Source organism: Oncorhynchus nerka, linkage group LG12 (assembly GCF_034236695.1).
Source record: "Oncorhynchus nerka isolate Pitt River linkage group LG12, Oner_Uvic_2.0, whole genome shotgun sequence".
NCBI classification, from domain to species: domain Eukaryota; kingdom Metazoa; phylum Chordata; class Actinopteri; order Salmoniformes; family Salmonidae; genus Oncorhynchus; species Oncorhynchus nerka.
In genome coordinates, this window is record NC_088407.1 from 62132743 (window position 1) to 62146182 (window position 13440).

The 13440-nt window shown below is 42.0% G+C and overlaps 1 protein-coding gene across 1 annotated transcript in view; it reads right to left on the bottom strand.

Annotated features, from left to right (window-relative positions):
* Nucleotides 1–2808: 2808 nt before the first annotated feature.
* LOC115138535 (E3 ubiquitin-protein ligase pellino homolog 2) overlaps nt 2809–13440 on the bottom strand; it is a 28522-nt gene continuing 17890 nt past the window's right edge. The window contains exons 3-6 of the mRNA XM_029675458.2: nt 12737–12838; nt 8212–8409; nt 7742–7930; nt 2809–7523 (exon numbers count right to left, since the gene is read on the bottom strand). Of these exons, the coding sequence (XP_029531318.1) occupies nt 6945–7523; nt 7742–7930; nt 8212–8409; nt 12737–12838 (1068 nt within the window). The 3' untranslated portion in view covers nt 2809–6944. The remainder of the gene's footprint in view (nt 7524–7741; nt 7931–8211; nt 8410–12736; nt 12839–13440) is intronic.

Sequence of the window (13440 nt, forward strand, 5' to 3'; positions counted from 1 at the left end):
CAAAGTTGTCCGTGATGAGATTTGAACCAGCAACCTTTGGTTATGCTAGACGTTCCACGTTCACGTTAACACTTCCACCCCGACCACCCACCCTACTTTCATTTTTGTCTTTAGTAACCTTCTGTCTAATGTAACCATACCAAACGTAACATATCCTGCAAATTTGAGTGTCTCGGATTTACATTTACTAATGTTACGTTTAGTCCATAAGACCAGGCTGTCTTCCCAATATAATTTATCCACCATTCAGAGGTTGACATCTTCTGATCTCCTCTTAAAACTGCCCCACCATCCTCACCCACTGCCAGCTTCCCATCTAAGCACCTGTCTAACAGCTGTTAAAACACACATGTATCCCTACTCATCAAACACTGTTCACCTGATCACTTCAAAACATGCTTTAGTACAACATGAAACGGAGGAGTGATGTAGTCAAGGTTATCAGAAGGGAGAGGACACAGACTCTGTTGTCTGTTCTGGTTTCAATCTGCTTCCTTGGGTGCCTGCATCTCTCCTTTTGTGGGTGCCTGAATCTCTGGCTGATAGGATGTGACATATCCTGCCTCCGTCTTTGATCCTGCAGGTACGGGCCTCTTGTGAAGACAGGCATCCTGACTGAGTCTGTCAGTGGGCTGAAATAATCACACACATTGTATCGGTCTACCTTTCTGTTTGTGGTGTACTCTTGGCGTACTGCTCAGCAACACCACACAAACGGCGAAGCCTCTACAGCACAGAGGCACTAAGCTCCACACTTCCAGAGACAGAAAGCTGCTGTCAGTCTACTAATGGGTTATGTCCATCTTGATAGTTAATGTTTCAACATTGTATCATCACTCCCACCCAAACGTCTGCTGTGTTACTAGCTTAAGACTAAAGCAATACTGTTTAGGTGGATACATGGTAGAGACATTTAGTGTACACAAAAAATGAATATTTCCTTGGCAAATGGCAAAAAAACTGGAAGCTAATTTCATGCTTTAGTCATGCCTGATCCCTTCAATGTGCTGCTTTAATCTATAATGTTAATATGCACTTGAATTCATGAAGTTATTGTTAAAATGGACTATATGAATTAAGGGCAGTTCTAATTCACTGCTCGTTTTCGACAGATTTTCTTTCCTATGTCAAGGGCTGATAAAATGTTACCAATAGCAAATGTCTACTAAAGTCTATATAAAACAGCTCATTCACATTTAAAAACTGTCACTGTTTAAGTCTCATTCATTTGCATAACCCTGCCCCGCTTAAAGCAGGAAAGCCAACCAGTGATCTCCCAAATTAGCATTCTGTCACCTTCAGTGTCTCCTCTGTCATTCAGAAAAACAGGCGAGGGTGCAAACACATGAATCCCCTCACATCCACAGGAGTAATGTTAATTAGGAGGCATGGCATCCCACTGCTCTATCCTCCTCCTCAAACTGACTAAATGACATGTTATGTATTTAAATCCTTTCATGCACCCTTAGTTTAGAGGGGAGCAAGTTAAATGTGTTTGAGGGAAAATGTCACCGTCATTGTACAATGTTTCTACATGAATACAATTATTCTACAATGTCAAGAAAACTCAATGACATGACTTGGATCCATGATTTGCACTGGTATAGCTAGCTTCTATAAATTGCAACATGAGGAATGCCAAGGAATTATACATTACCTTCCCCGCCCATGTGACTCTGTACTTTTCACATATTAATATCGTCAATTTGGGAAAAAGCATGACATCTATATACAATCTTGATGTGCCGTCTGTCATAAATATTATTCATCATTTGTTGTAATGTATTTCTTCTCTTTTATCTGTGTCATCCACTGCTGTGGGTCCAATAGTTCCCTTGGACATCATTCGCTCCTTACATGACACTGGGTAGCGCCATGTCCATAGTTGAGGGAACAGTGTCCTCTAGTGGTTGGTAAGGTGACCTGCACAAACAGAGGAAACAAAGGGTCAGGAAATGTTCCTATTATTCAGGCCTACACTAACTTGCTATGACCATTTTGAAACAACGATAGTATCAGGAAATGTTGCTGATGTGTTCTGTATGGTAAAATAAAGAGTGGGCTGTCGCTGATGAGATATGACATGTACAAAGAAAGCTGCAATCTTTTCTACATCTTATCTAAAATTGTAACTTTTATAGAGTCAACTTTATTTACATATGCTTGTATGAAGATTGGGAATGATGCAACATGTCAGCAACTATGAAGAAAGCCTCCGTGAGATGCAGTAATGCCTGTTATCCTGTGGGGGAGCCAGAGAATCCCAGCCTGCTTGGGACTGCTGTCAACCAGGACTGGAATCTTCTTCCCAGTGTTTTAACATGGTCACCATTCTGCAAAGCCTGTCTTAACTTACATGTGTTCCTGAGTATTATCTTTCAAAAAGGCTTTAGTAGCCTAAATGTGAGCCTTACCTTTTACAATTGAAGTGATTTTGATCATAGATATAGACAATGGGCATCTAATAACCTTTACACATGATTATCATTTGGCTCATACTGTTGTGGGAATACTAATGTATACTTACCTGGCAGGGGAGATTCAATGAGGCTCGGCCATTGCCTTCCTACAATGCAGGCCCCCCTGCGAATTTCCCAAATGTGGGAATCGGGACTGCATCATTTATGGTAGTTGGGGACTGCTTGCGTCTAGTTTGGCTGATGCAACTCACGTGGTACACAGCAAAGGACGTTTTGGAGTTTGGTGTCAGCCAGACTAGACTGTGTCTGAGCTCTCCCCTGGAGAACAGAAAGACTAACGTGTAGTGAGATCCTACACAGAACTGAAACCAAACAAAGACAAGCAACATTGTTTTAAACAAATGTTTTATTTTTGCAAGTAGGCTTTGGGAGCATCAGTGTAGGCTATGACCTGGTTACGGAGTTCAGAGACAAAATGCACTGAACAGGTCGTAGAGTGAACAACAGGACCCCTCCACCATTGCAGAAGGAAGATGTTTGGGGATGGTGCTGCATTTCTTTCAGAGACGTGCTACATCGGTCCACTATCACAGGACTGGTAAAGGCCCAGTGCACTACTTTAGTGACACATTTTGTTAGTTTTTTGTTGCGTTCGGATTTTTCAGGGGGTGCTACAGCACCCTCACTTCCCACAGCTATGCCTCCCAAGTATTCAGGGAGGAATGTTTGTGCTACATTACAGCTGTTCCAGAGCAGGGTCTTTATATGCGTACTGTCAGCACTGACTGGGCACAGTGCGGGGAATACTAGTGTAAGATACCCTTCCTTTACACTGCTACTCAGCACCTGTTATGTCACCACATCTGTCCTACTGTTAGCTTCATACTACCAAGGTCATGTCTTTACCCTCCAGACTGGAGGGGGAACTGCTGCAGTCCACCAACAAAGGAGGACACACCACTTCTGTACTGTATCTGAGCCCATGTGCATTGTAGAGACACACGTGACATGTCACTATATTATTTGGCTTCTTAGTGTAGCTGAAAAGAATAGCTCTCTTACAACATATTCATTAATTATGCAACTTGTACATAGCTACAGTAAGAACACTTACCATCTCAGGATCATGATACTCACTATTCTTACCCATTAATAAAGTGGTGGTTTGTATACAGTACCAGTCAAAAGGTTAGAGACACCTACTCATGCCAGTGTTTCTTTATTTGAACTATTTTCTATATGGTAGAATAGTGAAGAAATCAAAACTATGGAAGAACACATGGAATCATGTAACCAAAAGTGTTATATTTTTTATTTGAGATTCTTCAAAGCAGCCACCCTTTGTCTTGATGACAGCTTTGCAAACTCTTGGCATTCTCTCAACCAGCTTCATGAGGTAGTTACCTGGAATGCATTTCAATTAACATGTGTGCCTTGGAAAGTAATTCCACTATTTAACTTCTTAATGAGTTTGAGCCAATCAGTTGACCAAGTCCATATTTGTTATTTTTGTATATAGTTTAACCTTTATTTAACTAGGCAAATTCTTATTTTCAGTGACGGCCTAGAAACAGTGGGTTAACTGCCTGTTCAGGGGCATAACGACAGATTTGTACCTTGTCAGCTCGGGGATTTGAACTTGCAACCTTCCGGTTACTAGTCCAACGCTCTATCCACAAGGTTACCCTGCCGCCCCATATTATGGCGAGAACAGCTCAAATAAGCAAAAGAGAAACAACAGTCCATCATTACCTTAAGACATGAAGGTAAGTCAATGCAGAAAATTAAGAGCCTTGAACATTTCTTCAAGGACAGTCACAAAAACCATCAAGCGCCATGATGAAACTGGCTCTCATGAGGACCGCCACAGGAAAGAAAGATCCAGAGTTACCTCTGCTGCAGAGGACAAGTTCATTAGAGTTACCAGCCTCAGATTGCAGCCCAAATAAATGCATCACAGAGTTCAAGTAACAGACATCTCAATATCAACTGTTGAGGAGACTGCGTGAATCAGACATTCATGGTCAAATTGCTGCAAAGGAACCACTACTAAAGGACACCAATAAGAAGAGACTTGCTTGGGCCAAGAAATACGAGCAATGGACATTAGACCGGTGGAAATCTGAGTCCAGATTTGAGATTTTTGGCTCTAACCTCCGTGTCTTTGTGAGACGCAGAGTAGGTGAACAGATGATCTCCGCATGTGTGGTTCCCACCATGAAGGAGGTGTGATGGTGCTTAGCTGGTGACACTGTCTGATTTATTTAGAATTCAAGGCACACTTAACAAACATGGCTACCACAGCATTCTGCAGCGATACGCCATCCCATCTGGTTTGCGCTTAGTGGGTCTATTATTTGATCAAGAAGGAGAGCGATGGAGTGCTGCATCAGATGACCTACACAATTCCCCGACCGCAACCCAATTGAGATGGTTTGGGATGAGTTGGACCCCAGAGTGAAGGAAAAGCAGCCAACAAGTGCTCAGAATATGTGGGAACTCCTTCAAGACTGTTGGAAAAGCATTCCAGGTTAAGTTGGTTAAAAGAATGCCAAGTGTGCAAAGCTGTCATCAAGGCAAAGTGTGGCTACTTTGAAGAATCTAAAATATATTTACATTTCTTTAATACTTTTTTGGTTTCTACAGGATTCCATAAGTGTTATTTAAATATTTTTGTATGTCTTTGAATGAGTAGGTGTCCAAACTTTTGAACGGTACTATATGTTGAGCTACACTCTACATACGTGGGTAGTCACAACTAGCCCGCATCGACAAAGAGTGCATTTGATGTGATTCAAATTCTTTAGTTTCAACTAAATTTCCACCGCACAGCCCAACTACAACATAATATCTTATCCATTCATACGCATTTGGCCCACTTGATCCATCTCCACAATTGGATTTGCTAAATTTGGCGTTGGCACATGATAATATCCTTATTATCCTTGTGATAATGAGTACAAACAAATAGCTTTGACTGTCATCCTGAACTAGATTTGTATTCTACAATAGCAGTTAGGGTTTTCATTTGCGTACAGTAACACTTTGCGTTGCAGGAAGCAGTTGTTGCATCAGAGAAAACTTATTTTATATTTGGTATAATCCATCAATGCCGCAGTGACTGTGCCCAGGTTTGGGAACATACAAATCATTGGATAAAACCCAGCATGAGATAAAGCTACACATTCAACAGTGCACACTGAGTATGGGACAAGACCAAAGAAAGCTCACAGGTGTGTGTTGATGTGTGAGTGAGTTACACTTCCAAAAGTTAATCTATTTCACAAGAGTTGACAAAGGCCTTACTGATATCACGAGACACCCGAGTTTTACAGTATATTAAGAAGGAACAGACCTAGCCATTCAGCGAAGCAATTGCATAATTTAGGCTAACGTGCCAATGGTGAGGAAAATAGGTATTTTAATAGATTCATTGTCATGACCCACAAGGTTGATGCCAGCGGCCTGTTGTTGCCTTTTGGTGGTTACGTAAAAGGGACTAATGTCTCCGTATGAGCCGGAGTTGACACATTCAAGCACACCCATGTGATCCAACCTACATGCACATAATAGTTACACAAGAGAAAAATATATTAACATTTTCATAAAAATAAAAACTGTACACCTCAGTGTAGTAAAATACTTCTTAACAAAGAATAAAAAAAGATGGAAAATATTCTGTGGGTTAAATTTCTTTATACTTTATGTAAAACTCTCCCCTCCCTTAATAACCCTCAACAAAATAGCTTTTTTCATTTAGTAAAAATATTCCCAGGGTTTTACTGGGAGCCCCAGGCACTGGAATATATCTCTGTACAAGAGGAGAGAAAAACACTTGTTTTCTTTTAAGGACCTGTTCTCTGAACAGAACAGAGTTCAGCTCACCTCTGGAAAGGCTAAATGTTCTGGATACCATTAAAAACCAGATAAGAGCTGAGGAGCCAATGGGGAGCATTTAACTAGTTACCCATGAACCTTGCTGGCTTGCTCGGTCCTCCTCCCAGCCAACAGTCCAGCTGTCTGGCTCTGTGAAAATCATGCACCTCAGGCCCACCATGAACCCACCCCACCCAACATACCCTAACTAAACCTCCTCTCTGTAATCCGTTTGGAGTTTATGATCGATAAACACGTTTTGTAGCCCTTCTACTTGAAATGAGAAGACATTTTAGCTTGCACAGTCCAGAGAGTTAGCTCAGTTGAGTTGAAAGCTGATGGCTGGCAGCTAAAGAGTATGATGGTTTCTGTGGTTGTGCCTTAGGTCCACATCGCTGTGTGTACACTACGCCAGCGGCCATCGAGAGGACCAGAAGCCCAAACCAAACACTGTGTAATGGACCACTGCCTTCAGGCCCATCTCCACGGAAACGTGGAACACACTGTTGTAGTACACCATCAACCTTGTGAAGCGTTCCTCCCCTTTACAGTCGGTGATAAAAAAACAAAGCACTAAATAGTCTGAACAGTTTCACAGCATGTTGGCCCTCCTGCCTCGTTCTTTCCCCCACCCCAGGGCCCTGCAGCTCAGTCAATGGGGCCCTGGAAGATGAGCTTGGCACAGCCCTGGGTGAGGCAGAGCTGGGTGGCACAGAATGGGCAGGCGGCGTGGAAGGCGTGGGTGCCATGGGGCAGAGGGATCTCCGCCCAGTACTTTGCCGACTTCTCTGAGCACACGTGTCCGCACGGCACAAAGGCGTGTGTGGGGGCGCCCACATCCACGTAGAAGGCGGGCTCACAGCCCAGCCACAGCGGCACGTAGGGGCCCACGGTCCGGCACATGGGGCACTCCCGCTGGGCGCTGGGCTCCTGTTCCGAGCGGTGGCCCCAGTTGTGGTAGCCGTGCACGTGGCCACAGGCCAGGTAGACCCAGGGCTGCTTGTCCTCCAGGGAGGAGAGAGCGCGGCTGCGCTGCATGCTGGGGAAAGCCAGGGTGTTGAGGCCCACAGGGCACTGGGGGCGCGCTGCGTTGATCTCCTGCCGCAGGGCCTCCAGGTGCTTCTGGGTGGGTGTGTGGAAGAGGCCATCAGCTGTGCGCCACAGCAGGGTGGCGCCACATAGGTCTACCAGGGAACCGTCCTGCAGCACGTTGCTCTCACACTCCACCTGCAGGGGGCAACGCAGCACACGCAGCTCCATTAGGTTACACTGGGCTCAACACTGACAGCTGGGTTAGAGCACTAAGTCTATGGAAACTACGTTTTTAAGAGTATACGGTATGATGTTGAATGCTCTGATATTTTTTAATGGTTCTTTATTTTACCTAAATGACTGATAACAGATTTCAATTAGGGTAATGGTGGAGCATCATCCGTGTTACTGACCAGTTTGCCGCGGGTCTGAGCAGAACGGGTCTCTCTCAGGGTGTAAACATCTCCACACACAGAGATCTCCCTCCATACACCCGGTTTGGACTCCTCTGTGAACCCACCCCTGGGGTGCATCACCAGCACTCCATTGGTTGTCAGCCCGTCCATGTGACCATCCGGGTTCTTCCACTTGGCGGCTTTTTCCTGAGGATAAGACAAGGGGAAAGTCAAACAGTGGTGGGCTCACATAACACTGGTGCTAGTATAAATTGTGTGCTAATCTAGTTTATTCTGTCTGGAACGCTAGACAAGCACTTGCGAACCAGACTTCGATTCTTAGGTGGAAAACAAGAGAAAGTAAAAACATGCTAGAAGTGTTCCATTGTGCATTATTGTCATAAAATGCTAATAAAGAAAATCTGAATACCAATCAACCCGGGGGACATTCCTAACCCTGGGACAGCCCCCCGTGAGCCCAGTCTTACCCCCAGGAAGATGTTCTTGGAGGAGTCAAAGCCAGCAGCATAGATGCGGGCGGTGTAGGGCAGGACCCTCTCACAGACGACACGACAGGCGAAGCGCGAGATGGTGCTCTGGGTGATGGGCGTCTCCTCTCCCTCCTGACTCCCAGACACAGTGTCCGTCACCACAAAGTCTATGGGACTCTCTGTGGAGCGGCCAATCTGCAGGACAATATAGTCAGCCCAGGTTACAGACACCTGCACCATTAGGGTCTGAACATCCATTTGTAAAAGGTGGTTTAGAAAGTGTTTGTTTTTAGGGCAGTGCCTGCGTTCATGGGCTATTTCCTTAATAAATAATAAAAACAGTATGCTCAGATGCTGCCAGCACCAGAGATCGCACAATAAAATAAATAAATAATAATAATGAATGAGAGGATGTCAATGAATGCTCCATAGCCAGGATGAACAGTGAATGTCTCAACATATAGTCCTCCATCAGCTAGCTAAGGATGCTATGTTTAATCAAACAAGGTCACAAACCAATAGAATTTGTATGAATTGTAATACAATAAGATACGGATTAAATAATGATAGATCAATTTGAGCTTCACACAGAAAAGGAAATGCTTTTCGGTCTTTCATTTTGTATCAATGTTTGTCCTTGTTTAAAATGTCTCTCTTTTTTGTGTGTGGCATTTTTAATGATGATTATACAGACAGAACAAGTAGAGGGAAAAACACACACTGATCTCCTCCCAGATCGAACCCAAACCAACCCCCCCACATGCGCCAACAAAACCACACCCTAAAACCAGGCATGATATAGAATTTCAGTAATATCATTTTTTTAGAGTGAGTAAGTGGAGTAAAAATAGTGATACAAATTTTAAATTAGGGTTGGTTTATGGAGTTGTGAAATTAGCTGGTCCATGTCTTCTTCAAAGGATATGAAAGGTAGCCAGATATTATAAAATGTAATTGCAGATCCCCTAACGGAGGAGCACATTTTCTATAGCTTGAGATGTTGCATTCCTTCCTTTATCCAATCGTTAAAAATACGAGGAAACCGATCCTTCCACTTAAATAGCGTAAGACGTCTACCTAGAAGAGTAGTAAATGACCAGCATGTTGCACATAGAACTGTTCAGAGGGGGCCTCCTATGGTGCCACTCCGAATAATGACCTTTTCATCAATCTACACACAATACCATATAATGATGAAGCAAAACAACTTTGAGAAAATGTTGCTAATTGAAATATCACATTTACATAAGTATTCAGACCCTTTACTCAGCACTTTGTTGAAGCACCTTTGGCAGCGATTACAGCCTCGAGTCTTGTTGGGTTGAGCCGCCAGCTCTAGGAAGAGTATTGGTGGTTCTAAACTTCTTACATTTAAGAATGATGGAGGCCACTGCGTTATTCGGGACCATCAATGCTGCAGAATTGTTTTGGTACCCTTCCCCAGATCTGTGCCTCAACACAATCCTGTCTCTGAGCTCTACGGACATTTCCTTCGACCTCAATGCTTGGTTTTTTAATACTTTTGTTTTCGCTTTGTCATTATGGGGTATTGTGTGTAAATTAATGAGGAAAGTGTTTGAATATTGCTGTAACAAAATGTGGAAAAAGGGGTCTGGATACTTTCCGAAGGCACTATAGGTCTCTCCAGTATCTTAGAAAATGTCTCATTGTTATCCAGAAATCTGACCATTTTGGGCATTTCCAAAACACGGCAATAAAGTAGCAGAAGCCTGCTTACGTCGATCACAAGTGGGATGGATCTGGTCTAATATCCTTTGACCAATGCAGACGATGAACTATTTTAAATTGAATTACAGCATGTCTTAGACATATAGGTGAAGAATGGATTCTTTGAAGCACACTCATATGAAAGTTGTTCACGTAAATCCTCTTCCCATTGGTTATTAAGAGTCCAGGGATTCCAGAGTGTACAAGTTTAATAACGTATAGATCATCAACTAGATTCAGCCACGGGCCAATTTTTTCTGGAGCGGATGGTCGGGGGGGGCGGAGCATAACTGCAAATTGACTGCAAGAAGCCCAAACAGATACAGTGGGGAGAACAAGTATTTGATTCACTGCAGATTTGGCAGGTTTTCCTAGTTACAAAGCATGTGGAGGTCTGTCATTTTTATCATAGGAACATTTCAACTGTGAGAGACGGAATCTAAAACAAAAATCCAGAAAATCACATTGTATGATTTTTAAGTAATTAATTTGCAGTTAAAACATTAGTATTGTGTTGTTTAAAAATTAATATGAACTTATTTTCTTCGCATTATTCGAGGTCTGACAACACTGCATCTTTTTTGTTATTTTGACCAGTTGTAATTTTCTGCAAATAAATGCTCAGAATTACTATATTTATATTTGGAATTTGGGAGAAATGTCAGTAGTTTATAGAATAAACTATAAAATATTAAAACCAGAGAAACTGATAATTTTGCAGTTTTTTCCAGGAAAAGATTAAGAGACCTGCAAAATTATCAGATAGTGGCATTATAACTTAACTTATCTTATTTATCAAAGGTTTTTGAAGAGAGGGCTTAGAGAATAAAGTCTCACTCTATGCGGATGACATGCTATTATATCTATATGTATAAAATAGCATGTCATCCACACAGAGTGAGAGTTTATTTCTTTAAGCCCCCTCTTGGAAAACTTTTGATAGTGGCGTTATAACGTATTGCGATGGCAAACAGCTGACGAACCCGGTGTTGTCCCACGTTAAAGATAACCTTTCATCCTATTATTTGTGCGTACTGCAGCCATAGGAGTAAAGGACTTTGATCCAGGATAAAACATTTGGATCAAATCCAAATGGTTTGAGAGTATAAAAAAGATAAACCCATTCCACCTAATCAAATATCTCTGGAGCGTCAGATGAATCGGGATTAGAAAGTATATTATAAAAGACGTTCAATGTTGAAAAAAAAGAGGATTTTAAAACGAAGCCAGTTTTTATTTCACCTTTATTTAACTAGGCAAGTCAGTTAGGAACAAATTCTTATTTTCAATGACTGCCAAGGAAAAAAGTGAGTTAACTGCCTTGTTCAGGTGCAAAACGATAGATTTTTACCTTGTCAGCTCAGGGATTCGATCTTGCAACCTTTTGGTTACTAGTCCAACGCTCTAACCACTAGGCTACCTGCCACCCAGAGTTTGATCTGTAGAGATAATGGAGGGAAGGACTGATTCAAAACGGTGGGCAAGCATCTATAACGTCGCATTTTAATAAAGAAATTGGCCTACATACAATATATATTTTTTAAATTAGAAAATTGAAATACATGCCCGTCTCGTTGTTTTTTAATTATTATTTAACTAGGCAAGTCAGTTAAGAACAAATTCTTATTTGCAATGATTGCCTAGGAACAGTGTGCCTAGGAACTGCCTTGTTCAGGAGCAGATCAACAGATTTTTATTTGCCTTGTCTGCTCGGGGATTCGACCTGGCAACCTTTCAGTTACTGGCCCAACGCTCTAACCACTAGGCTACCTGCCGGGTAAAAAATATGAGGAGAATGAATCCTCAAATATGGAAGGCAAGAGAGAAAAAAGTTGACCTGAGAAAATTTGTTAAGAAATCCACCGGGCCCAGAGGATTTATCACACTGCATAGATTTAATTGCCAACATAATCTCTTCTACAGAGAAATGTTCTTCCAATTCAGCAGCTACAGTATCTCAGGTTCAACTGTGGGAATATCTAAGTTCTAGAAGAAAGTCTTGAATAAGGTAGCGTTACCAGCGAATTCCAAAATGTATAATTGTGAGTGAAAGTTAAGAAAGCATGAACTAATCTCTAAATGTTCAATACATCTCTTACCCAGCTCGTCATTTATCTCCGGTATGGTTTGATTCACGGTTCTCTGACACAGCTGGTGTTCTAACATTATCCCTCATTTCTTTCCATGTTCATCATTTTGGTATCGCGATTTACTAATACGATTTTCAGTTTGTAGAGTTGAAGATCAAACTGTCTGAAGTGTCAAACGTTGTTTTAGTAGGCCAACGTTTGTCCCCGAGAGGATTTTAAACAGCTCTCTGCTGGGTATGGCTTCTTTTTAACTTACTGCCATTTGCAGACACAATAAAGGTTAGAATGTAAAGCGCGTCTGCAGCAGTAGAACGTCTCCCTGGTGGGAGTGGAGCGGTCTCTGTGCTGTAGATTAACGCTAGGGGGAGAACAGTGTGCAGAACAGAACATGTGTTCACTTGAGGGAAGGAGAGTGGGGAGAAGAGAAAGTGGGACAGACGGTCACAGAGAGAACACAGTGCTATAGAAACACTGCCCAGCTTCGTAGCAAACAATTCCATGAGGAAGACAAGAGACTTGATTAAAGATTTAAATAAAACAGACCAGAGTTTGGTAAAAAATGCATTAACATCAAATGTATATTACTAAGCAGATTGCCTTATAAACTTGTGGTTTGAGGGTTTTCAGTAAAATGGACAATGAAATGTACATCATCTGATAAATTTAGACCAATGGATCTGGAATATTGAAACGGACGGACTTACCTGAAACATGTCTGTGTCTTTGTCATGGCAGTATTCCACCACTACTGTCTGGTTCCTGGACAGAGTGTAGGAAATACTGTGCTGCCCTTTGCAGTTCACCGCCTGAAACAACAGCAGAAGATCAAAAGATGCATTCTACACATGCATATAATGGACTGATAGTGACAGTTCTTACATTGAAACTCTTAATAGGATATTAAGTCATTTGCAAATTAAAATAATGTATGAGCTCCTTACTAATGAAATCATACAAACCTATTGAAACAAAAGGGCTTCTTCAGTGCTATAAAAGGTGATCAAATCAAATGTTTTGTCACATGCGCCAAATACAACAGGTGTAAACCTTATCATGAAATGCTTACTTACAAGCCCTTAACCAACAATGCAGTTAAGAAAAATATTTACGAAATTAACTAAAGTAAAAAAATAAAAGAGCAACGAAATAACAAGGCTATATACAGGGGGTAACAGTAGCAAGTCAATGTGCGGGGGTACAGGTTAGTCGAAGTAATATGTACATGTAGGTAGGGGTAAAGTGATAATAAACAGCGAGTAGCAGCAGCGTAAAAACAAAGGGGGGGGGGGTGGGTCAATGCAAATAGTCCGGGTAACCATTTGATTAGTCTTAACAGGGAGTAGAAGACAAAAACAAATAGGAGTCGGGACAGTAATACTCAGAACGGAACAGTAGGGATCAGTGTTCC